General features: G+C 41.0%; 2 protein-coding genes across 2 annotated transcripts in view; both read right to left on the reverse strand.

The window, feature by feature from the left end:
* Positions 1-1353: 1353 nt before the first annotated feature.
* samd7 (sterile alpha motif domain containing 7) lies at positions 1354-19401 on the reverse strand. The gene is made up of 11 exons (XM_036597114.1): positions 19363-19401; positions 12899-12963; positions 11950-12065; positions 9909-10032; positions 8413-8537; positions 7390-7471; positions 6211-6636; positions 4465-4736; positions 3721-3842; positions 2920-3030; positions 1354-1584 (listed from the first exon to the last, which is right to left on the reverse strand). The coding sequence occupies exons 3-11, from the start codon at positions 12050-12052 to the stop codon at positions 1354-1356; spliced, it is 1596 nt and encodes a 531-aa protein (XP_036453007.1). The 5' UTR covers positions 12053-12065; positions 12899-12963; positions 19363-19401.
* A 3472-nt stretch (positions 19402-22873) lies between these two features.
* apoda.2 (apolipoprotein Da, duplicate 2) overlaps positions 22874-26365 on the reverse strand; it is a 3988-nt gene continuing 496 nt past the window's right edge. Inside the window, exons 2-5 of the mRNA XM_036597178.1 lie at positions 26309-26365; positions 24440-24558; positions 23891-23979; positions 22874-23427 (exon numbers count right to left, since the gene is read on the reverse strand). The exon at positions 26309-26365 is cut by the window's right edge and continues 71 nt beyond it. Of these exons, the coding sequence (XP_036453071.1) occupies positions 23183-23427; positions 23891-23979; positions 24440-24558; positions 26309-26365 (510 nt within the window). The 3' untranslated portion in view covers positions 22874-23182. The remainder of the gene's footprint in view (positions 23428-23890; positions 23980-24439; positions 24559-26308) is intronic.

The following is a 26365-nucleotide window of genomic DNA, read 5'->3' on the forward strand; positions in this document are numbered from 1 at the left end:
GCACTCTTCAACAAGATGGTTCTTCAAGGGTTCTTCAGTAAAGACAGTGGTTCTATATAGAACCATGAACATTCAAAGAACCATTTGCATGCTTAAGTGGTTCTCTGCATGGTGAAATAGTTCTTCAGATTCATGGAGAATGTGTTTATGGTTCTATTCAGCACCAAAAAAGGTTCTACTATTGTTAAGATGTCGATGTCGTTGTTGCTATACAGAACCATAAACACACATCAGTCTGAAGAACCATTTCACAATGCAAAGAACCGTTTAATCATGCAAATGGTTCATTGACTATTAATGTTTCTACATAGACCACTGTCTTTACTAAAGAACCCTTTTTTAAGAGTGTAGAACCAAATCTAGAACCATTTCCTAATTATATTAAGCTTTCTGTACGGACTGTCCTACAACAGACTGTTAAAAATGGACCTACATTATTATTATTTCTCCAATAATTCGAGGAATATGAATATTTTTGGCCACACGTTATTCTGATGGTCCATCTACAGATCCTTAACTGCTGATGAACAGTGCAGTGACACTCGGTACTAGACTCAGGATTAGATTGGAGTTAATATTAGACTTCGGGCTGAAATTAAAGGGTCCATATCCTACATTTTTCTTGGATTTCATTTCCCCCTGAAATCCACTGAAAATGTTTGTGAGGTTTTATGCACCAAAAACAGTTGTAATTCATTTTTTTATTAAAGGGGAAGTCCACAGATCTTTCAAAATTCCTGCATAATTAAGCGGTTAAGATGTAAACAGAGTGGTTCAGAGTGGTTTGGTGTGAAACGGTCCGTTCTAGATAAACTTACTGAGTCAGAACTGTTCACAGTGGTGGTGATAGGAACCAGACGTCCACCTCTAAAAGCTCCCTCACAGAAAGTTCCTACATGAAATGGTTATGAATTCACTGCCTGATGACTGAGACACTGTTTTATGATAGTTTTGAGAACTTATGTATGGGCCTACTCAGCCTGCAGCAGTTCAGCTCTTTTAGTTCACACTGAAGTTATAAGGAGTGACTGCTTTTTGAATTAGGCACAATGTAGGGCAGCCAATCAGAACAGAAATCATTTGCATATATCACTCTTAAAGAGACAGTAAAAAACAACCTATTTAATTCTAAGGGATAAAAAGAGTCATGTAAAAAATTAATTCCTACTTTTTTGGTACATAAATCCACACAAATGTCACAAGTGGTGAGGGGGATGCGTGTAAATGCAGGATATGGGCCCTTTAACATCAGTGTGAGAATCTGCGGCGGACCCTCAGAATGAGGTGCTCCCACATTTTTGCATTTTGTGTACTTTAACTGTAATGATAGCAGGATGAGCTCCAGCGCCCCCCTCAGGCGGACTCGCTCATGGCTGTAGGTGACTGATCCTCGGTGTCGGCCCCGGGCTCAGTGGGTTTGAGACCCTCAGGGTCTCGGGGGCTTCCCAGCAGCTCCACACTGTGGCAGTTGAGCGGAGAGCTGATATCTGAGGATCGATCCACAGCCTTCTCGGGCGGGGGCTGCAGGGGGGGCACCAGCGGCAGGTTCAGCATGCACAGCATATTACCCAGCCTCCGAGAGACCTGCGGCCACAACAACAAACAAACAACAACAACATCAACAAACAACAAGACAACAACAATGTCAACAAACAAGACAACATCAGCTACTGTACCATAAAATCAATGATCAATCACACTATTTCTGTTTAACAATACTACTAATAATAATACTAATAATAATAATAATACATCAACTAACAATAAAACAACATTTTTACTGTTCTGTTTGATTTATCAATGCTCAATTAAAGTGTTTCTGCAAGTTTATTAGAGTTTTTTTTCCCCTACATATAGCAGCATGTATATAGCTTTGTAAGTGCTTTAAAATAAAATAGCATGTTTAATTTAATAATAGAAAAATATAACATAAAAACATTACTAAAAATAAAACACAGGTACATAATATAGAAGTAGAAGTAAGTAGAAAAATAAAAATTAATAAAAATAATAAATAATAATAAAAATAAGTAGAAAAGTTAATACAGTTGGTGTTCATTATAATTTTAAATAAATGCTAAATTAACAAGATTGATCTTCAAATGCTTACTAAAATATATAAAGTATGACTGCCTAAATTTGAAATTTTGCCTGCTTGGTAAATAGTTATATTAACAATAATTATAATAATAACTAAAATTCTGATTATATTATATTATATTACTGCGATGGACTGGCAATCTGTCTAGGGTGTACCCTGCATTCTACCCAGTGACCACTGGGATACCCCGTGACCCAGAAGGATAAGTGGCTTAGAAGTAAACAGCACCTTCCTACTGAGCTTAAAGGACTCTTATTATTGAAAACTGATTTTTCCTTGCTTGTTTAACAAACTGTGTATGTATGTAGGCTGGTTTAAAGTTTCTAAACTGTTATAAATGGTCTGTTTTGAATTCACTGTTTCTGTGATGTCAGAAAAAGCGATATATTTCCATAAACCCGCCCGTTCAGCCTGCAGGAGGCCTCAGTGTCTGAACCAGTTCAGGGTCCAGAATGAGCTGAGTGTTAATGGCTCACACAGTCAGCTCCATTTTAAAGGGTGTTGCTTGGCAGTTGCTATGGTATCGCTTGTGGTTGCTAGGGTGTTCCTAAGTGTTTGCTAGGCTGTTGCTTGACGGTTGCTATGTATCACAATTGGTTTGTAGGGTGTTACTAGACAGTTGCTATGGTATTCTTTGTGGTTGCCAGGGTGGTGCCTGGCAGTTGCTATGGTATCCCAAGTGGTTGCCAGGGTTACTCACACAGTCAGCTCCATTTTAAAGGAGGGAGTTCAGTGTTTGTGCTGAACGAGCTCTTCACCTGATTCTGATCTGTGAAAGTGATGTCACTGCAGGTGAACAGTGAGTAACGCTGGAGTACCTGAGATCGTATCTTGAGCGCTGGGCCGAGTTTGAGTCCGAAAGTGTCCAGCAGGTGGTCTTCAGTCAGCAGCGGTAACGTCTCTCCGTCGATCATGTGGTCCTTAAACGTCTACCGTGAAGAGCAGTCAAAGAAAAGGAGGAGGCGGTTTTGAAAAAGTTCATTAAAGCAGCACTCAGACGTGTTTTAAATAACAAACCTTAGTTTTTCTGTGTTTATAATGTCATTTAGGTCCTTAATTGAAATCTTAATCTTAATCTTAGTCGTAATGAAATTAAGGCCCTTTTTTGGCTAAGAAGACCAGCGAATACTTTTTCTGGCTTGACAGCTTAACACCCCAGCCAGACGTTCTCTGTTCTAAAAACATTCTGAGAACATTTCACACACGTTCTATCAATGTTTTCAGCGGAAAGTCGTGTAACTTAATCTGCAGCCCTCAGAACATCCTGAACACTGCAGTTAAACGTTGTATCTTAGTTAAGTTTGAGACGTTCTTTGAACATTAGATTGAGAACATAATTAGAGCTTCTAAGTGACGTTAGCTTGTGGGAACGTTGTGGAAACGTTCCCTGCTGGCTGGGATGGTGCGCCAGTTATTCATGGTTGTGATGTCACAGCACATGGACGTTTGGTTACTTCTCATTATTATCAAATTCATCCGAAAGCGGTTCACGAGCTCCATGTTATTCAGTTACATTTCACCACTGAGATTTTGATATAAAAACGATTAATTAATCTTTCAGCCCTGTTTCAGGCTGAAAACGTTCAGTGAGGAATGTGTGTCTGTGTCGTGATGCTGACCTGAGCGTATTCAGAGCAGCTCGGTATGTCGTTGATGAAGTTGTAGACGTCGTCCACCGTCCACTTGCGGAGATCTTCCAGCGACGACATCTCCTCTCCGTTCAGGAACAGGTTCGGAGGTCCTGATTGAGGCAGATGAGAGGTGTCGCTAGGTGGTTGCTATGACTTCACAGGTGGTTGCTGCAGTGTTAATAGGTGTTTGCTATGTATCACAATCTGTTGCTAGGATGTTGCTGGGTGGCTTCTATGGGATCCCAAGTGGATGCTAGGGTGTTGCTAAGCGGTTGCTAACGTGTCGCTTGGTGGTTGCTATGGTATCCCAAGTGGTTGCTAGGGTGTTGATAGGGGTTTGCTATGGTATCTCATGTGGTTGCCAGGGTGCTGTTAGGTGGTTGCTATGGAATCCCAAGCAGTTGCTAGGTGGCTGCCATGTTATCCCACGTGGTTGCCAGAGTATTGCTTGGCAGTTGCTATGGTATCCAAAGTGGTTGCTAGGGTGTTGCTAGGTGGTTGCTATGGGATCCCAAGTGGTTGCCAGGGTGTTGCTTGGCAGTTGGTAGGGTGTTGTTAAGTGGTTGCTAACGTGTTGCTTGGCAATTGTTATTGTATCACACATGATTGCTAGGGTGTTGCTAAGTGGTTGCTATGGTATCCCATGTGGCTAGGGTGTTTTCCACAGAACTATCACTTTAAGAGGCAATAAACTAACTAATAAATGAATAAAAATAACAACAGAATGCGCACCAGGAGGCAGGAGTCCATTGCCTGGCAACGGGAACATGTATGGGAAGCCTGAGAGCGGCCCAGCGGCGGACGGGTACAGGAGCTTCTCCTGGAAAGCTGAGCAGGGGTTGGAAATGTCCTTCTCGCCACTGCTGGAGTTACAGTTCGGGCCTTCGGCGCACACCTCCGGCCCGCTGATGCACGGCTTCCGGAGACCCTGCTCTCCGTCTTTGTAGCTCTTCCTGGCCGTGCTGGCAGACAGATCAGGGTCCATCTTAGTCTGGTGGGCTTTGCTGGAGGCAGAAAGTGTCATTTACTCAGTTAAATGTACTCACATCACATTCTGATGTGAGTGTTTTCACTTCTACTCAAGTATATCAGTGAGTAGCTTCCATTTTAGTCATTAACGTTACGATCCTGATCCTCTTTTCTGGGTTTATTTTCGTTTTTCTGTGCTGGTTCAGCTCCTGTTCTGCTCCACTGTCACTTTTTATTTTAGACCAGATGGATCCAAAAAGAGAAGAACCGTTCCTGTGCTGATAGCTGCTACACACACTCAGAAGTTCTACTGCAGTTCTAGAAGTTACTCTGTACTTATCTAGTAAGTGTCCGTCTCTGAATTTGTTAAATGTAAAGATTTTTTTTCCAACTGATCAAACCACCCAAAACGTATGTTTCAAGCACTTAGTTAATCATAATGAAGTTGAATTCCACCAATTTTTCTTTTTCTTCAGAGTGGTTTGGTGTGAAACACTTCATTCTAAAGAAACTCACCGAGTTCACAGTGGTGGTGATAGGAACCAGACGGGACATACTGCATGGGCAGGGGTTTTGGCTGTACTGGGAAGAGTTTCGATTGTACTGGTCAGGATTTCAGTTGTACTGGGAGGGGTTTTGGTTGTACTGGAAGGGGTTTCTGTTGTACTGGGAGAAGTTTTGGTTGTATTGGGAGGATGTTTGGTTGTACTGGGATGGGTTTTGGTTGTACTGGGAGGGGTTTTTGGTGTTGAACGTATCTTGGAGAGACGGATGTGTTTATGCTGCTATAACGTGGCTCAAATGCGTCTCAGTTCACCTCCTGAAGTGCTCTGATTGATCAGATCTGTATCAGTTTTAATTTGTCTTGGCTGCATTTACACTTGCGTTTCTATGTGGCCTCATCCAGATATAATCCTGATACTCAAGACACATGAAGTGACCAGGTGTAAACAGGGTCGTTGTTTTATGACAATTTTTAGAAGATTTTGGCCTTCAACTCCATTCATGGTGGAGGGATACATGCAGGGCGCTGTGAGGCAAAATAGTCCCCAAAGAAAACTTATTATTTCAGATTTTCCACTATTTTCCATCATCAACATTCCATATAAACTCAGAAGACTCGTGTAGGTTCACTGGTGGTTCTGGATAGTAAATAAAATGTCTATATTTGTGTTGTAGTCATGGCGACCCCTGGTTCCTATCACCACCACTGTAAAGACATCTGAGCCATTTCACACCAAACCTCTCTGAATCACTCTGATTACCTCACACACTGAGTTATACAGAGATTCAGAAAAATCGGTTGAATTTTGCTGTAACACAAGCCGAGTTCTCATACAGAATAGAAATTTTGAAAAATTGGTGGAATTTCCCTTTAAATCTAATCTTTTGTAATTCCTGATTTTTAAACAGAGTGATGGAGAATCAAATTAAAAAGTACAAAGTAAAAGTACACTTATTTAGTCGGTGCTGTTAGATGTTTGTCCAGGTTCAGGATACTCTTCTCACCTCTGGCTGGCGGTGGCTTCACCGGTCAGTTCACCTTTGACCTCTGGCTCCTTCTCCTCTCCCGAAGCTCCTCCTGGACTCTGCTCCACGCTCTTCTCCTCTGACTGGTTTTTGGGACAGGCCGGGTTGACCTCTGCCCCCTTGTGATTGGCGGTTCTCCGGCCGGCTCTCCGCCCCCTCTCCCTCTGCAGCGTGCTGATTGGTGGATAAGGGCTGCTGGACATTAGCAGGCTGTTGGCCTGCAGGTCATCCAGCGTGGGGCGGTGCACAAACACGTCGTGGCCATCCGGGAGCCGCTGGCGCCCCCTAAAGGCCATGGGGTTGGGTGGCAGGCCCTGGTACATCATGGGGTTCTCCATTCCGATCAGGCCTTTCTGGTGGGCGTTCTCCAGCTCCTTCTGGTGGAGGATCGCGTTCATCTCCATCCTGAACACAGGACGAACGTACAGTCAGTACAGACAGTTAGAGGAACCACAAGGTAGGTGTTTCTAATAAAGTGGACAGTTAGTAAAACCACAAGGTAGGTGTTTCTAATAAAGTGGACAGTTAAATGAACCACAAGGTAGGTGTTTCTAATAAAGTGGCCAGTTAGAGGAACCACAAGGTAGGTGTTTCTAATAAAGTGGACAGTTAGATGAACCACAACGTAGGTGTTTCTAATAAAGTGGACAGTTAGATGAACGACAAGGTAGGTGTTTCTAATAAAGTGGCCAGTTAGAGGAACCATAAGATAGGTGTTTCTAATAAAGTGGCCAGTTAGAGGAACCACGAGGTAAGTGTTTCTAATAAAGTGGACAGTTAGTAAAACCACAAGGTAAGTGTTTCTGATAAAGTGGCCAGTTAGAGGAACCACAAGGTAGGTGTTTCTAATAAAGTGGCCAGTTAGAGGAACCACAAGGTAAGTGTTTCTAATAAAGTGGACAGTTAGTAAAACCACAAGGTAGGTGTTCCTAATAAAATGGACAGTTAAAGGAACCATAAGATAGGTGTTTCTAATAAAGTGGCCAGTTAGAGGAACCACAAGGTTGGTTGTTTCTGATAAAGTGGCCAGTTAGTGGAAGCACAAGGTTGGGTGTTTCTGATAAAATGGCCAGTGAGTGTATAATATCTGTTAACATGCAAATTAGATACGTTCTTCTACACTATCAGCATGTGCTGCGAATGTTCAGTTAAGTTTACCTGGCGATGTTCTGTTTGTGAATAAGCTCTTGTCGTCTAGCAACAGTTTCCATGGATTCAGTGGGAAGAAATCCGTAACCTCCTGCTTCAAAATAGAACATTGCATGTAGAATTAGAGTAACAGTAATGATTTACTGTAATGGGGCATTGGCTTTGGTGTGCAACTGCTATACCAGTTTCCTATAATCAGAAATACTCCTGATTCAACTCAGCAGACAGTTACCAGGTTTAGTAAGAGTGCTTGAACAGGACAATCACCAAACTGTGCTGGACTACAGCCCTTCAGAACTGGAAGGGAGCTTTACATGGTCCACTCACAAAAGCTGCTGTTGTAAGGTTGAACAAGCTTAAAAGAACACCTGAAAAATCCCACTCAGAATAACAGACTCAGTTTATATCACAATACCTACATTTAGAGTCAGTTATTCATTCAGCCTAATGAGAAACTGTAGAACAGACTCAGTTTATATCACAATACCTACATTTAGAGCCAGTTATTCATCTCTAATGACTCTTATTTTGTATTTGTGTTTGTTGTTTATTTAGTGCCGATGGTGTTTAGATGTTGTGAAGAAAAATTCCGCCGATACTGAGTTGCTAGCAAACGATTTATTACATAGTAAAACAGCATCATATCAAGCACTATAGAGCACCTGAGAGAGGATCCGTGCCAATTCTAAATGTCCTCCCCGAACAGACTGACCAACAGCATATATATATGGTTCTTGTTGTTGAAACAGGAGACAGAGCATATGGTTCTTTTTAAAATGATCTCATCTATTTAGACCTAAGAGAAGAAGGGAGAAAGTAAGAGGCCCCCTTCCTCTGGACCTTTAAATTAAGGGGCTTTAAACCCAGAGGCCCCCCTCGTTCACATTCCTATCCCCTGCATAAACAGAGCACACAGGGAACTCCTAGATACTTGGAACTTCAGACATCAGCTTATACTCAACGTTAAGAGTGTTTTTACCTTCTTCTATAAAACTACTTTTCTAAATACACTTCATGTTAAAGGTCACCTACCTGCTCCAGGAAATCCTCTGCCCGGTATGACGTTGGAGTGTGAGGGCAGCTGTGGCCCCAGATGGGCTCCCATATGCATCTGCCGAGCTTCAGATGAAACCATCTCAGCAGGAGGGACCAGCTCTCTACACACAAACGTTAAAGAAACAGTTCAGTAAAAACTCATTTATTTACCCAGTTCACCCCCCCCCCACACCACACCACACCACACCACACCACACACATACTGCAGGCATACCCGAACAACCAAGACGTGTTTGGTGTCTAAGGTTTGCTTCTTTAGTTTTAGCACTGGAGCTACGAGGCTAATGCAGCTAACAAGTAATATTAGCTTATGTTAGCAAGTAGCACGGTGCTAACTGCCTTCATAAATCGTTACACACAGGCCTCAGACTGTGAGGAGGTGTTCAGTGTCTCTGATAGACTTGATTCTGTGGTTTCTGACTCTGTATGACTCACTGTTAACTATAAACATGGACTGAATTCGGACAAACTCCAGACTTTACGACGGCTGCTACGATTGTTTTTAGCTATGCAGCGCACATCTGGGTTTAAAATCAATCACTCTTACAGTCACCAGCACATCCTTACTTATTTACTTATTTACTTATTTATTTATTTATCAGGCACAACACACATTAGCTATATATATATATATCTATATAAATAAAGACCATTATTATTATTATTATCATTATTATTGGTGGTAGTAGTAGAGGAGAGCGGGGCACAAACTAATGCAGGGTAAAATGTATCATGAATAGTGGAAGTACAAGGTAGGTGTTTCTAATAAAGTGGCCAGTTAGTGGAAGCACAAGGTTGGTGTTTCTAATAAAGTGGCCAGTTAGTGGAAGCACAAGGTTTGTGTTTCTTATAAAGTGGCCAGTTAGTGGAAGCTCAAGGTTGGTGTTTCTAATAAAGTGGCCAGTTAGTGGAAGCACAAGGTTGGTGTTTCTAATAAAGTGGCCAGTTAGTGGAAGCACAAGGTGGGTGTTTCTTATAAAGTGGCCAGTTAGTGGAAGCACAAGTTTCTGATAAAGAATCCGTTGCATGATTAAAGGGTTCTTTGCATAGTAAAATGGTTCTTTAAATTGATGGAGAATGTGTTGGACATGTTCTATACAGCACCAAAAGGGGTTACAAGCTTGACATCGCAACATTATCAGAACCCTTTTTGATGCTATATAGAACCATATACAACACATTCTCCATCAATCTGAAGAACCATTTACCATGCAGATGGTTCTTTAATGTTCATGGTTCTATACAGAGCCATTAGTGTAGGAGCTCCAAAGTTCATGTTTTAGTGTGTAGCAGGGGCGTGTAGTCAAAAAATCATTGTATTCGATTATTCCACTTCCAGTTCTGCTGATGTTCTAAGCCAGAAACAATGAATAAAATCAGAATAAAGTCAGTTTAGCTGCTCACAGGCAAACTAACACCACATCAGACACAAAGCACATCACAGCGTTCTGTAAACACAGCAAACAGAGAACCTGTCCATGAAGCGCGGCTCAAACTGAGCAGGAACGGCCTGCAGTCTCTGCTGCCCCTGAGCCAGGATCTGAGGGGTCATCGCCATCTGGTTCCTCATCATCAGCTCCTGCCTCTGCCTCAGCTCTGCACACAGAACACACAAACACGGTTCTCTTACACGGTTCTACCGTCTCAGGTTTGCAGAAGGAGGTTAAAAAGAGCCGCTGAGTATTTCTGGTAATGTGTTACAATAATGCTTATTTTAAAGTGTTAATACTGAACACATAATAAACTGATATATCTGAGCCTGATACACACATATATATATATATATATATATATATATATATATAGGGAGAGAGAGAGAGAGAGAGTGGTTAAAGTCCAGGTTTTGTTGTGAACACACCTAATTGTGTTTTTTTCCCACCAATTTTAGTTGACAGTTTCTATTTATTTGCTTTATTTGAGTTTAACATGTTAGAAAATTAAAAGACAAAAAATAAAATGTGCCAAAATTTGCACAGGCCACATTTCATGTTTTTTTTTTTTTTCTCAATATGTTAAATTTGGTAAATAAACACTAATTGGGCATTAAAATTGGCGGAAAAATGCCATAATTAAGTGTGCAGAGGTGTGTTCTCTGTAGGGGATGATTTCCATTTAGAAAAACAATAAAAACTTGAAATTTGACCAGACGCTTTAGCCCACGCCTTTACCATCATTTATAACACATGTACTGCAATGTTGTATCATACTGTACTGTATTATATATAGTAGTATAGTAACATGCTATGCATAATATTGTATTGCACTGAATCATATCATATTGTATCATATTACATTGTTTTCTCCTATAATTTTGAATCATATGTTGTACCACACTGTAACTGTTCCATCATATAGTCCACTCGTACAGCACTGTGCAAAAATCTGATACTAACTTTCATTTAATTTATTGTCAATATGATAATCCACTTGTGTCAGGAAGGAGAAACATCAAACACTGATTAAAAGCTCCAGAGAAATTGTGTCTCCTAACCACCACCTGGAAGACCTGGTCGACCCCAAAACTGCCCCCATCAGATAAACAGCACTTAAAGCTTTCATCTCTGAGAGAGAGGAGAAAATCAAGCTGCTTCAGATCTGAAAACATCCACAGGTGTTTCTGTCCATCCTTCCACTGTGAGAAGACGACTCAGCGCTGTGGGTCTGAAAGGATGTGTAGCTGATCAAGAAGAACCTCACTGAGAAAAGGAGACGGACACATCAAACAAAGAAGCTGAACAATGGACTGACCACCCCAGAGTCCAGACCTCAACACCACTGAATGTGTTTGATTACTTCAGAAAATGATCAACCAGCTTCTAAGACTGAACTTTGGAGGTGTGTCTGCAGATTCTTTGAGGAGCTGAAAGTGAGGCTCCTGAAAAGAGTGGAAGCTGGAATAAAGGGGAAGAGTGACTCACTGACTCACTGACTCACACAGCTGGATCCAGAATCATGAAAGGGTCTTAAGAATTGGTAATTTGTAAAATGTAACAAACTAAACTGTATGACACTGTAACCTACAGCCTACACACAAAAACAACTACAACAATTACAAATTCTTAAATTTATGAAATTTCCTAAAATTCCTAAGTTTCCTAAATTTTTTATGAGAATTAACTCTAACATTAACGTTTTAGAAGAATTACATTAACAACTTTCCCAAATTCCTAAATTTAAGAAATTTCCTAAATTCTTAAATTTTTTATAAAATTTGTATTATGAAAATTGTATTTCAGAAATTTCTTATGAACTTCGTACTTAGTACTTAGTCTTAAGATCCTGTGTGTTTTTTTCTTAGGAGAGCTTTAGTGAATCAGGCCCTGATATTTGATTGAGTTGATGAGGGCTAAATGTGTATTTTCTTTTTTCCTGACGCTGATTAACGAGCTGATTAACGAGCTGATTAACGAGCTGATTAACGAGCCGTTTAAACTGTAAATTAAATAAATGATGGGGTCTCAGACTTGTGCACAGTGCTGTGTGTTCTAGAATCAGGTCAGAAGGTTCCGGTACCTCCAGCCGACATGCCGTTAACCAGCCGGTACCAGTGTTTCTCATCCAGAGCGCTCTGCTCCCCCAGAGCCGTCATCTTCCTCAGCTGCTCCCGCGGAGTCATCACAGCCTGACCTCTGACACACACACACACACACACACACACACACACACACGCACACACACACACACACACACACACACAGCATAAACACTCCAGAGGAGCCGCTCAGCGCTCTGCAGAGCTCTAATCAGAGGCGTGAGGTGTGTAATACGTCATTTTGGGACACATCGAATTTTCACTTTCACTGAACACGTCACTGCAGATCACTGTGACTGAGGGACTTTCACACCCTCGGTAAACAGGCTTTACGTGTTGATTAGTAACACAGTGTAATACTATATTATGGGATTATTTACTTATTTAAGCATAATTAATCATTTTTGATAAAAGATGGGAAAAGATAATCACCTGTCTTTCCTCTTTATTTATGGCAGCAGAACTTTGAGATTTTGACTTAATGACTTTTTATCTTGACTTATTCTATCAAAATTCTGACATTATCTCAAATTTGTATCTTGATATCTCAAAATTAGGATTTTTTCTCATAACTTTCTTAAATGAGTGACTCCTATTAACTCGTTCTTTTGACTCACTAAGTCAAATGGTGGAGATTTTAATATTGTTATTGTGTCCAAATTCTGACGTAAGTGACATTTTTAAAATAAATAAAATTGCAAGTAAACAAGTGATTATTCTTAAATAAAAAGTCAAACATTTGATATACTAAGTCGAAAAACTGTGAAACCCTGCTGCCGGAAACTGAGAGAGTTAAAACAAACAAACAAAAAAAATTGGCTTGCTTAAGTTTCTAAATTTAGAATTTAGAATTAAAACAGAAAAATTTAATCAAGTTAAGAATTGAATTAAATGATTAGTGCAATCAATGAAGGGAAGATTTACTGATACCTGGTGCAGCTGCTCTCTGGTCACTTATCGGTCAGTAATACAGTCGACTGTCTGTAGAAAACAGCCTAAAAACAGAAAAATAGAAATCATGTTAAATTTTGGCCGCCAGATTTATGAACCCAAATTAGTCACAATTCATTTTTACACTCTCTGTTTATCACACATAGTCAAACAAGCTGTTTCTGTTACTGCACCTTTACTGATACATGTAAATGAGCTCTGCTCTGATTGGCTGTGCCTCATTCTACAAAGCAGTCTGGCTGAAATCAGAGTAAGTGGGTGGGGCTAAACTGCTATAGGCTGAATAGGTGGCTATAAGTAAATGTGTTTGTTTCTGTGACATCACAAACAATATTAAACCTTTTTATGTAAATATGTATTTTTTTAAATACAGGCTCATTTGTAAGTGTTTTAGTGTGACACTTGCTGGCTGGATGTTCACTCTGCTGTGATGATAAACAGCCGTGTGTGAAAGTTTGTGTTGTTGCTGATTTTCTGAGTGTGAATAAGTTACAGATCCTCTACAGAGACTGCGCACTTTAATACACTATTACTGTTTATTTACACAGTGTGTCCTTTGCAAAAGTTATGGCACATTTTAAAGCCAATTTCATGTGTTTCACGTTAAACTTAACAAAAAAGATAAAACTGTGCACTAAAACGAGCAGAATAAATATCAGACTTAAGTAAGGCTGGGAGTATTTACAATTATCACGTTATGCCTTTCTGAGCCTATCGCGGAGACTGTCGGTGCTTCTAGAGCTGAGTGAAAATCTAAAGATGATTTGTATGCATTGTTCTTGATAGTCATTTTTACAAGTAGAAACAGACATATGAATATAAATGCTGTGAGGTGCCGTCAAATTTCTCAAAATATCTCAATTTTATCGTTTTGCAATATCGTCCATCCCCGTGTCTGAGAGTGTTCTCTGTGGGGGATGTGTAACGAATTTTCAGGGGTGCACAAACTTTTGCACAGTCCGAGTTGTCCCACTCTGATAACTCCACAAATGCTGTACACCGTTCTGAGTGTTAAAGAAGCCCCCCCACCCCCCCACAGTGTGCATGCATGTTCCCCCTCAGGTTCCTCCAGCTCGTCCCGTCTAATCTGGGCTGCTTTAATCCTCCTGTTAGTCCAGCAGCAGTCTGCCCGCAGCATCTGCTGACCTGCCTGTTTGCGTCCGGCCTGCTGTCCGCTAACCCGGCTATCCCGGCTAACCCCCCCAGGTTAACGTCCAGCCCCCCCGGCCCCCCCAGGATCCTATTAGCTAAGTCCTGACTATACAGCACTTTAACGGGATGTGTTGGTGGTAATCCCTCAGTTTAGCGTTTTACCCTCAGCAAACCTTGCCTGTAAGCACAGCACACAATACAGCCTGAGCGCTAAGCTCATTAGCCTCCATTAGCCTCAGGGATGTCCCCAAAACACCTCAGGGGTCGCACAAGCTTTATGGAGGGAAAAAAAAACGTGTCCACAGCACAGCCTGAAAACACCTCACTGATTCTGCTTTATCACCACACTTAAAGGGGAATTTAACCATTTTTCTTTTGATTTGGCATAATTTGACAGTTCAGATGTAAACAGAGCGGTTCAGAGAGGTTTAGAGTGGTTTGGTGTGAAACGCTCTGTTCTAGAGAAACTTACCGAGTCAGAACTGTTCACAGTGGTGGTGATAGGAACCAGACGTCCACCTCTAAAAGCTCCCTCACAGAAAGTTCCTACATGAAATGGTTATGAATTCACTGCCTGATGACTGAGACACTGTTTTATGATAGTTTAGAGAACTTAAACTCCATTCATGGTGGAGGGATACATGCAGGGCGCTGTGAGGCAAAATAGTCCCCAAAGAAAACTTATTATTGATTTTCCACTATTTTCCATCATCAACATTCCATATAAACTCAGAAGACTCGTGTAGGTTCACTGGTGGTTCTGGATAGTACATAAAATGTATTTGTGTTGTAGTCATGGCGACCCCTGGTTCCTATCACCACCACTGTAAAGACATCTGAACCATTTCACACCAAACCACTCTGAATCTTTCTGTTTACACCTCACACACTGAGTTATGCATAAATTCTGAAATATTGGTGGAATTTCCCTTCAACACAATTCTTGTTTGAATTTCATGACCTCAGTGTGAGTGGGCGGGGCTAAACTGCTGTAGGTCTGAATAGGCCTATTTATATACGTCTATTAAATGTATGTAGATGTGCTGGTTTTTGTGACCTCACAAGCACAGTGGATTCTAAAGGGGCTGTTTGTGCAGTTTGGTCCCCATCTATGGACGGTACTGCTGCAGAGTGAGTGAAGTGGTTGGAAACGTCTGCAGTGTTTACATACTACATCAAACTCATGGATAATGCAGTTTTCGGCGATATGGGCCCTGTAACACAGTGCAGTGCTGCAGGCAGACGCTGATCTGCACATGTAGGAAAGTGCAGCGCGTGGCAGTGCCAGAACTGAAGCCATATCCAAGTCTCAGGATTTGCCTGCTGCTAATCTCATTAAAGGAATGAATTAAAGGAAAACTGCTGACGACTTCCATTGGGCCGTACATCAGAGCAGGTCATAATTAGGGAAGATGATAATCATCGTCTGCTCCACTGTATTCCCTCACAGCGATAATCCCATAAGAACGTCTCTTTATTCAGGTGATGGACACACATGACAGACTCCGGCTAACGCGCTGGAGCCGCCCGGCCGCTAGTTTAACAACAACACTGACACAGGGCTCTTAATGCATAGATATTGTAATTAATGTTAGTTTATATCTGTTTAATTTATTCTAATTTAAGGATTTTTTTTGCTCTTTTTCACTCTGACTAATCATAATGTTCTTTTAATTTACTGTTTTATTTAAAGGGCCTATTTCAGGAAAACCACCTTGCTTTTTTAAAATAAAAGCTGAAGCACGTTTAAAGCTTTACCTCTCTGTTGCATGAATTATTACTTAAATATGATGAAAATGTTTTAATGTGTTTTTGTTATTTAAAATTGCTTAAATAATGGAAATATTTGAATATATATACATACACACACATATATGTGTGTGTGTGTGTGTGTGTGTTTATATCCAAATATTTCCATTATGTAAGCAATAATGTATATATACATTTTTAAGTGAGGTATTTGGTAAATTGTTGGCAACAATGGCAACAATGTGAAATCGCAGAAAGTGCCATAAAATCTTAAAAAATATATATAAAATCTATTTTTTCTTTAAAAGCATCCTTTTATTGAAGACTACACTAAAATAATCCAACTTACTTAATGAAATGTGTGACCCAACATTTACAAATATCGGAAATTAATGCAATTTGCATTAATGCATGGTAATAATAACATCATAATAAGATGTCCCGGTCATGTGATGTCATAAAGTATTTGTCTTTTCAAAATAAAAGACTTTTTTCCACAATTAAATAGTAAAACATAGATTTTATATTACTGCGTCTTAGTAAAATAGAGATAAAGTTGCCATCTGGCACCGCTGTGCAATAGAGGGTTGAGTTGCATCCAGTCCACACAGCCCGCATATGAAAAGCTGCCAAACCAGCCTTTGCTTATGTGATGTCACAAAAACAAACCCATGTATCCATCTAGATCCGGTTGCTGACAGCAGTTTAGCCCCGCCCCTTCATTCTGAAGTTATAAGGAGTGTTTGACAGGGACTGAACAGAGAACAGAACAGAGCCCATTAACATACGTCAGTCTTAAAGGCACAGTAACATCCTTATTTATCCCTGCTTATTTGTAAGGGGTAAAGAGTGTAAAAAGGAATTATGACTGTTTGTTTTATATTAAAGCACACGCACATCATAAGTGGACCTCAAGAGGAAACAATGCAAGGAAAGTGCAGGATATGGGCCTTTTAAATAGGCTGTGAAGCAGCTGTGCACTGTGAGAAATAAAGGTTCTGTTCAGGTATGTTTTTCATTCATCAAGGTACAAACAGTGTAAATGTTCCCTCAAAGCTCCAACAGTGGTTTTAAGGTCTGATTGTGAACCTTAAATAAGTTTCTCCAGGTGAAAAGTTCGTATTTGTACCTTTTCATAACCGAATGTTTTAAACAGAACAGTAAAATAAAAGCCTGGAGACGAGACGGGGTGTGTGGAGTCAGCACAGCTTAGAACATATCATTTCAGTGGATTATGGTTCAGTTATGTTCCCTGACTAAAGGTACTGAGATGGAGCCTTGAGGGTTCCACCCCAGTGACAAGAGGAGAACTGACCCAGAGACAGTTTAGAACCTTTATTTCAGAGAGTGTAGCTGCATTTTATATGTATTAAAGTACCTACATAAACACAGTTTTCTTCTTCTTCTTCTACTTATTATTTTTATTATTATTATTATTAAGTAGTAGCAGTAGAGTCTAAAAGCTCATTGAGATGCATGTGATTTGTCCCAAATATGAATATATAGCTTATATAAACTATGAAAAACTTTCAAGCACAGCCATAAAAACACACGTTCCTCAGCCACAGCCACTTTTCTGTAGCTGTGAATAAATGATGTATGAAAATAACAGCAGAACTGTATATGACACTGTATACATTCTGTATGGAGCTCCATTATGAACAGACAGTTATAGAATATCATCCTCCATACGCTCCATACTGCTCATCATAAAGAGAGATTAAAATGAACAATATTCCAGCACTGAGTAGAACTTCTGAAGGTTTATATAATGTGGAGAAGCTCACTGTTTTACACAGTCCTCTCTGGAGCTCATTTGAGTGTGTGATTAGTATTATTGATGGGTGTTTCGGGCTCTTTATGCTCTTTATGATCTCATAGATTGTTTACAGTAATGTTCCATAAGCAGGGACAGCTCAATACAGGACAATAACAATGCAAAAAATACATAAGCAAATCCATAAACAATAGTAATATTTTTTAGCAGTTAGAAAAAAGTACTAATATCAATGAATATCACCTTTATTAGAGAAATAAAAATGCATTTTTCATCATACACCAGTTGTTATTCTAGCATTCTGTACTTCTGTGTATCTATATATGTTAACCCACATTTTTTATTTCCTGAGTTTATCATATTGAAAAAATTATAGCATAAAATATAAATTGTGCACAGGCTGTTTGTTATGCTCTATTTTTTTCCCCCAGTCTGTTAAATTCAGTAAATAAAGAGTACTTGTGCATTAAAATGTGAAGTGTATTCTCTGTAAATGGTCTGTTAACTTTAAATACATTTAATTATAATTTAAAAACTAAATAAGAATAAATAAATACATAAACAAACAAAATATTCAGAGGTTTGGGATCACTAGTCATTTCAACAACTGTTGTATGATGATAAATTAAAACAAGGCACCAAAACATGAACCAATGGTTTATTCATACTTTAAAGGAACAATGAGAAGTTGTGACGTCTCAATAAAGCAAACTGTAATGATCTATTTACAGTCACAGATTTGGTCACTACTTTTTGAATATGAGTCATTCTTTATATTAAATTTATTAATAGTTCGTTATCAGTTCTGTTCAGCTTTCGCCACTATCACACAATCCTCTGCAGCTCTGCTCATCATCGAGCACATCACAGCTTCATACACGCTTAAAAGGATGGTTCTTCAAGGGTTCTTCAGCAAAGAAATTGTTCTATATAGAACATTTTTCAAAAGGTTTCTATATAGAACCAAAAAGGGTTCTTCTGTTGTTAGAAGCTTGACATTGTAACAATAGAAGAACACATTTTGATGCTAAATAGAAACCTTTTCAAAAAGGGTCTTCATAAAACCTCTACAACACATTGTCCATCAATCTGAAGAACCATCTGTTTTAAGAGTGTGCAAACAGTTTGGAACCTGCAGAACATCAGCATCATATTATACATGTGTCTGCAAGAAAATTAATATATATCACCAGATATACTTTGATGTTTTTCAGTTTTTGAAATATTTTGAAAATGCCTGTTGCTCTTTACATTGTGTGTAAATTTCATGATGAATGGAGTAAAATAAACGACCCAAAATTCTGGTTCCATTGACTTACATTAAACGTAAAGTGCGTTTTTTCCTTCTCCTGTAAAGTTACCGTTTTAGAGATACGAGGTTTTGTTCCAACAGCGACATATATATAATCATATAATTTATATATCATTGTGGTCCAAAAAAACATTTAATGTGATTTTCAGTTCTCTGCGCAGTCTAAGCTCAGCATCTGCCCTCTACATCATGTAAACCTTTCATGATGATTGCACCAATGGAAAAGCTCCAAAACAGCTTCCAATAAAACCTCTTTACATTAACTTACATTGAAAGTAAGGAATGTTTTCGGCGTCTCCTCTAAAGCTGCCATTTTGGAGATACTTGTTTTCCTTTGGACAGCGAATATATTTATATATATAATCTGAGGAGGCAGATTAGTGCAGAGAGCAGTGCAGTGTTTTCCAGAGAGTCTGAGTGAAGGATAAAGCAGAGGGGTCACCACACACTCACCTCTGGTCCAGCGCCAGGTCACCGAGAGTCTTTCTGGACCTTCTCAGCCGGACGGATGAGGCCTCTGCACAAACAGCAAACAAACAAAACCAGTAAAGCTCGTCCACTCTCGACCGGATGCCAGTAGAACCCCTCCGGAAGCCGCTCGCTCTGGACTTCGGGCCTTCTTCGGGCCTTCTTCTTCTCCTGTGAGGAGCTGTGGGCGCTCGGTGCCAGATACCTGCCTTAACTAAAAAAGACCTTTAAATACAGATTGCTTTTATCTCCATTAGCTGGCCTTATCTCGCTGCCTAAGCCCTCCCTGCACTGACATCACGATCAGCGATACTGAGTCCAACTGCGCGCGGGACGCTGCTCTGAAATGTAATTAAGAGCACTGCCTAAGCATGCAGGATAAACCTCTTTCAACATCTACCTCACTAATCCCCTGTTAGCGCCCTAAGGCCGCGGGTAAGACACCTAAATGCTCGGACTTCCTTCTCCAACCGCCAGTTTTAAACTCTTCAAGCCTTTCTAGCTTCCTTCCAGGCCAAGAACTCTAAAATTTCAGATCAGGTACTTTTAGAGTTATTACAGAGTTATTCCGCACTTACAGTCAGCTGCGCTGAAGACATTCCCCTTTTAAAACACACGGTTGCTGCAGGATGATCTGCTCAGACGGGTTAATCTGACAGTTAGCGCTCACCACCCGCTTACAGCCCAATCTGCACCACCTAGACTTATATTTTTAATACTGAGGGGATAAGGGGAATTAGTCTAAGGGGTAAGTGTGGACACGGGCAGGTGGGATTTGGGGTTTGGGGTGTTTTTTTTGGAGGTTTTTCCCTCAAAATCAGACACTTGTGACCAGGCTGGCGCTGAGCATCCGTCCCCTGCAGGGATAAGCAGGCTGGGGGTCAGTTTACTGTTTATACAGCTATTTTACTGATTAGCACTGCATTACGCTACTACAGCACCGCTACACAAGGCTAAAAGCAAATGTACACAAACTTCCCTCACAAACCGGCAGCCTGGTGGCCGCAGCGACTGTTCTAGCTATGCTAACATACTTTAGTCCAGGTTTATAGATTAAAGTGTATCATACAGTGTTAGAAACCACATAAGCAAGTATATTAGAGATACTGAACACCTCCACATGCTTTGAGGAGAGGCATGCAGTTAGCAACATGCTAATTGCTAACACCATATATATATATATATATATATATATATATATATATATACATGCCTAGATGCCGTGTTGGGTCCAGCCAGGCACGTCAATGGTGCCGCCATTTTGGAGAGGTCAACATCACTGCTGGACTGCATTCAGTACCATTACAGAGCGACAGTTTCAGAAAGATACTGTCCGAAATTACACTATTTAAAGAATATCACACTCAGAAAGTGGGATAGGATTATATAACGGAGGGAACGCAGTGATCCACACTCATGTCTGTGTGGTGTTTGTGTAGATATGGCCGTGTGGTTAATGAGGCACAGAGAACCTGTTGATGTGACTGTTTTTCACATGTAGTAGTTATTTATTTACAGTGATGGTCAAAGCTTTGTAGTGGTAAGTTATAGTATTCCGTAATCCGTATAGATATTCGTAATAGATTAATGTTAACACCTTATTACACGGAGCTGAACTGAACTGCTGCACCATTTAAGGTGGAACGGGAAAACTTGAACAGGAAGCTGGTGAATAGGAAGCCGACTTCAGCTCCGTCCTTCTTACTGTGTTTTGGGGGTTTATTTTATTTTTATGTGTATAAAGATTAGAAGTGATTCACACATTGATGGATTTGCTGATGTGTCTGATTGTGTCTGAATACTTTCCTGCTGGTCCGGATGGATAATTATCACGATCAGTTATTAAAGTAATAAAAGCTGCCGAGAGCAGATCCGTGCAGCCTGGATTAATCTGTGTCTGAGGATTATAACTAAACAGATTTGGTGAAAATCGGTTGAGTAGTAAGGAAGTTGTGGCTGATTTAATCCTGAGACTCTTCGTCTCTCAGTACGAGTGAATCTGTTCACAAGCAAATCTTGACCTCTCCAACATGGCGGACGCGCAGACGTATCACCTCACATAGAGAACAAAAGACAACGCGGCATCTAGATATGTATATCTATGGCTAACACAAGATACTTACTAGCTATATTAGCCTTTAGCTCCAGTGCTAAAACTACAGAGGCAACTTCAGACTCCAAAAATGTCTTAGCTGTTGACTACATTTGGGGTGAAGAGGAAAAACTGTGAAAACTATGGCTTGAAAAATCTAATAGCTCTGACCAACTTACAGCTGTGAGCTAACAAAACATACAGACAGCGGTTAGCATCCACCGCTAGCATCCACTGCTAGCAGAAACTAATATTTTGACCTGCGCCAATTCAGGGCCAGATGTAACGCTGTTTTTGCTTATCTGGGCTGGTTTTAATCTGTTTTGGAGCAGATCCATAAAACAGATCAGGTCCGGTATTTTGCCGTTGTGCAGAAAGACACCGGGCCAGCTCTGCTTTGTGGATCTGTGCCGGATGCAGCGCTGCATTTGGCCCTAAGCAGGCGCAGTGTACATCTGTTAACTGGGGAGCTGCTGTGTTTCCTATCACTGAGTAAAAGATGCACGAGGCTTATTTTACTGTTGGACTGATCACGTCAAAAACGTGACAGGATTAAAGCTGCGGTGCTGTCATGTGATCAGCAGCAGCGCCGGACGCAGAGCCAGACGGCCACGTTGCGACAGGCCGATCTCGTCTCATCTAAAATAAAAAAGAGGTAAAGGCTAATGAGGTGGTCAGGACTGACAGTGGACAGACCCCGAGGAGATGTGAAGCGCTGGTTTATCAATCTCCCGCTTTAAGCCCTTAAAGAGGGATTTGAGTGCGGCGCGTGTGCTGTGTGTGTAGCCGGCGCTCTGAGGCGAGGGGATCAACACAGGTTTAACCTTAAACTCATCTGTCTCAAACAGACAAACCCCCCCGATTTAACAATGACCAACATAAACAGGGTCTGCAGGAATCCTCAGCCTACATTTAATACTATTTGAAGCAACTGTAAATTATTTAACTAATGAATTAATTTTAATTTTAAATTGTGTAACATTCATTGACTCTTATTATGTTGGTTTACAGCAGTTAATTAATGATAATCACAATAATTTAATTCTGATAAATTGGAGTAATGCAGTAATGTTAGTTTGACTTAGCTAATATTAGCTTAATGCAGGTACTACTAGTTTACTACTGAGAGCTGATTAGTTAACATTACTGCTATTGTGTGCTGATTGTTTAGCATTACAGCTACTGAGTGCTGATTGGTTAACGTTACTGCTACTGAGAGCTGATTGGTTAGCATTACTGCTACTGAGTGCTGATTGGTTAGCGTTACTGATACTGAGAGCTGATTGGTTAGCCTTACTGCTACTGAGTGCTGATTGGTTAGCGTTACTGCTACTGAGTGCAACGAACTTTGCTAATAATGAAATGTCTGAAAATGCATGTAAGAAAAAACAGTTGAGACCAAAACATTATTTAGTTTGGTATTTTAAGTTTTTATTTAATGAATTAACAGTGAATGAGAGAAGAAACGCAAAGGAACATTTCCACTGGACACTAATGAACTCAAATCGCATGAACACGTACCATCAGAGGAAGGTACTGAATCCTTAAACTCTGAGGGTCTGTACGTGGGCTCAGTTCCTCACTCGGAACATTTCAGTAATCTTTACACAATTCACAGTAATTGCTGGATAATTTATAATAAGCTTTAAGATAAATAAGTAAATAATAATAAGTCTGCGGTTTACAGGGTTAAGCGCAGCACTGGGTCCAGGTTTACTGAGGCATGCTGCTGCAGCGCCCCGGGTCCTGGTCAGTGGAGGTCAGCGTGTCGATGTTGATGCCGTTGGAGGTGAGGATGTCCTGCAGCTCTGAGAGGGTCTCTTTGGGGAGCGAGCGGCTCCGGCTCAGGATCCACGCAAACTCCACATGGAAGAGCCCCAGATAGTCAGAGCAGCCGAACACCAGGGAATAGTTCTCATAATCCGTGGACAAAACCCAGTAATTACCAGGAGGAACTCCTGAGGAGACACACACACCCCTGTTCACACACGTTTCTGATAAAGTGGCCAGTTAGTGGAAGCACAAGGTGGGTGTTTCTAATAAAGTGGCCAGTTAGTGGAAGCACAAGGTTGGTGTTTCTAATAAAAGTGGCCAGTTAGTGGAAGCACAAGGTGGGTGTTTCTAATAAAGTGACCAGTTATTGGAAGCACAAGGCGGATGTTTCTAATAAAGTGGCCAGTTAGTGGAAGCACAAAGCGGGTGTTTCTAATAAAGTGGCCAGTTAGTGGAAGCACAAGGTGGGTGTTTCTAATAAAGTGACCAGTTATTGGAAGCACAAGGCGGATGTTTCTAATAAAGTGGCCAGTTAGTGGAAGCACAAAGCGGGTGTTTCTAATAAAGTGGCCAGTTAGTGGAAGCACAAAGTGGGTGTTTCTAATAAAGTGGACGAATGAATGTGAACTCATGTGGTGCTTCGGTTACCTTCAAAGAAGCTGACCTCCAGCTTGGCCGGCTCTGATGGATCTTTAGGTTTGGCTGTTCCTTCAATACTGCTGACCGTCCCATCAGCCCTGGAAAGAAGTGTGTGCACTTTAGAGAGGCTCCTCCTCCAGGAACACCCTCAGTTTTATACTCAGCAAATCGTCTGAATTTGTGATTTTTTATTATCAGAAATTTGGTGAACTCAGTTTCTCAGCCATGTGTGACGCACAGAGACTTAAAATGGACAGAGAACATTCAGGCTTCGATACAGCTGCTGCTAACGTTAGCTTAGCGTTGTTGTAATGCAAATGTAATTTTGTCATGTCAGTAAATCGAATTTGATCACTGAACAGCTCCACACGCTTTGAGGTGAGCGTGTGATGATTTAGGTGTGCTGTTAGCATCATGCTAATTGGTGGGCTATGAGCTTCCATTACTTGTTCGCCACTTTAGGCTTCATAGCTTCAAATGAGCTCCAAACTTTAGACCTCGAATACATCTCAGAAAAAAACTGGGAACACCTGTTTTTTCTGCCACAGCATCACTTACAGAAGCTCCTGGTTCAGCACCAGTACGACTCCGTCCTGCAGGGTGTACGTGGCCTGAGCGCACTCGCCCTTCTGGAAGGCGTTGGGAAGTTTCTGGATCTCGTACCACCGGCCTACGTACTGCAGAGAGACGGCACAGCGTCAGCACAGAGCCAGCAGAGTGGACAGAGTACAGTTACAGCGAAGGATCAAACACTCTGTCATCTACAGTACAGACAGACACCAGGCTTCAGGGCTGTGGATGCTGAGCCAGGCCTTCTTTAGTGTATCCAGTATTGGCTACAAGTCCCATATCACAATGTTAAATATTAAAATGTTTGTATGATACTAAACTGTTACATCAAACATCCAGCAAAGCTTGAAAGAAAATTGTAAGACATAAAAATGATAAACCAGCTTAAAAAACGCTGATCGGATCTGAGTGGGCGTGGCTAATGAGCAGCCTGATTGACAGCTCTCTGTCCAGCACTCCTAGCCGGCTCCGACCCCTCATAAAGATCTAATATTATTATCCAGCTTTTATGTGACACTAACTGGACGATAAAAGTGCAGACGGATGGACGGACAAAGCAACGCACAAATGTTGGTGTTGATAAACGAGACAGGCAGCTACAGACAGGTGAGCTAGCTCACTAGCCTTCGGTTATGCTGGGTTAGCTGTAGCTCACTAAGCTTCTCTGACTCTGAAACTGTTCTGTGTGGGCGGGGCCAGAGACGCAGCCCTATGATTGGTCAGGGGAATACTTATGGTAGCATTACCCAAAATTAGGACCACCCAGTTTACATGGAGAAGAGAGAAATATGGTGAAATATATTGGTCATTGATTGGTCAGTGAAACATTATTCAAAGGGTGAACTTAGTACATGTTTACTGTTTATCTGAAGCACAAGATTAAACAAGATTAACCTGATGAGAAAGAAAACACAGATTCAGGCTCCCCGAGTCTTAAAAGCTGCACTATGTAATATTTTTGTGTTAAAGCTGAAGGCAGTGTCGGTTCTGAGTGAGGAGAATATAAACACACTAAAATATGCTGAGTGTGTTCTGCTGTGAGTCGCCTGTACAGCCTGAAATAATCATTTAAAAGTCAGAGTGTCGAGTTTTTCACTCCACGTCGTACGTCTTTACGTATTAATGTCACACACAGACCCTAAAAGAAGGTCCGGCTCGATGTTTCGGCCTCAAATGATCTCAGAATCAACATCACACTGATGAAGATGTGATGACTGTAGTAGATGATTCACTCAGAGACGCTCCTTCACCGAGTCTAGACTGAGTTCTCTCTGAGTTCTCTTTCAGATTCATCCACTCAGGAAGAAGCACAACCCACACTACAGTGTTCTGCGTGCAGTTACACATTTCCACCAGAGGGGGCTCCAAATCCCCAAAGCTTACACATTGCAGCTTGAGACTGATGTATAAAAGGTGAACAGTGATCACACTTTACACTTACAGTTTACGCTCTGCCTGAGTGGACGCATGAATAAAACACACTCCTGCAACGAATTTCACTCGCGAGTGATGCAGAAACATTCTATGTTAGCTGTTTAAAACCAGTGTTAGCAGAAACATGAACTCAAGCGATTTCACTGTCGTATTAATCAGCAGAGTATCTCACCTAAATTACACGGCTGGGTTATCAGTATCGGCTGGTAATCAATATTAAACTGCTCAGATCGGATCGGGAACAAAAACCGTATCAGTGTATCGTTACTCAGGACGGCGGTTAGTGTTAGTGTCAGTGTATGTAATGTAGCATCAGCCTCGGCGCTGCAGCGCAGAACCTCAGACGCTGAACGGGATCGAGATTTAAAGCTCTCGCTTTAACTGCCGTCACTGCTCAGCGCAGCAGCAGTAACGGTGTCATACCTGGGTCGGGTCGAAGTTCTGCTGGACAGGTGGAGTGGGACAACGGCCGGAGTGGAA

Source organism: Colossoma macropomum, unplaced genomic scaffold (assembly GCF_904425465.1).
Source record: "Colossoma macropomum unplaced genomic scaffold, Colossoma_macropomum, whole genome shotgun sequence".
Classification (NCBI taxonomy): domain Eukaryota; kingdom Metazoa; phylum Chordata; class Actinopteri; order Characiformes; family Serrasalmidae; genus Colossoma; species Colossoma macropomum.

Bases quoted from the DNA above. Each gene is read 5' to 3' on its own strand.
- samd7 (XM_036597114.1), bottom strand. From the start codon at position 12,052: ATGACTCCGCGGGAGCAGCTGAGGAAGATGACGGCTCTGGGGGAGCAG. The intron at 4,737-6,210 runs GTGAGAAGAGTA...TTCTGCCTCCAG, and splicing joins GAAGCCACCGCCAGCCAGAG to CAAAGCCCACCAGACTAAGA. The intron at 3,843-4,464 runs GTGCGCATTCTG...TGCCTCAATCAG, and splicing joins CAATGGACTCCTGCCTCCTG to GACCTCCGAACCTGTTCCTG.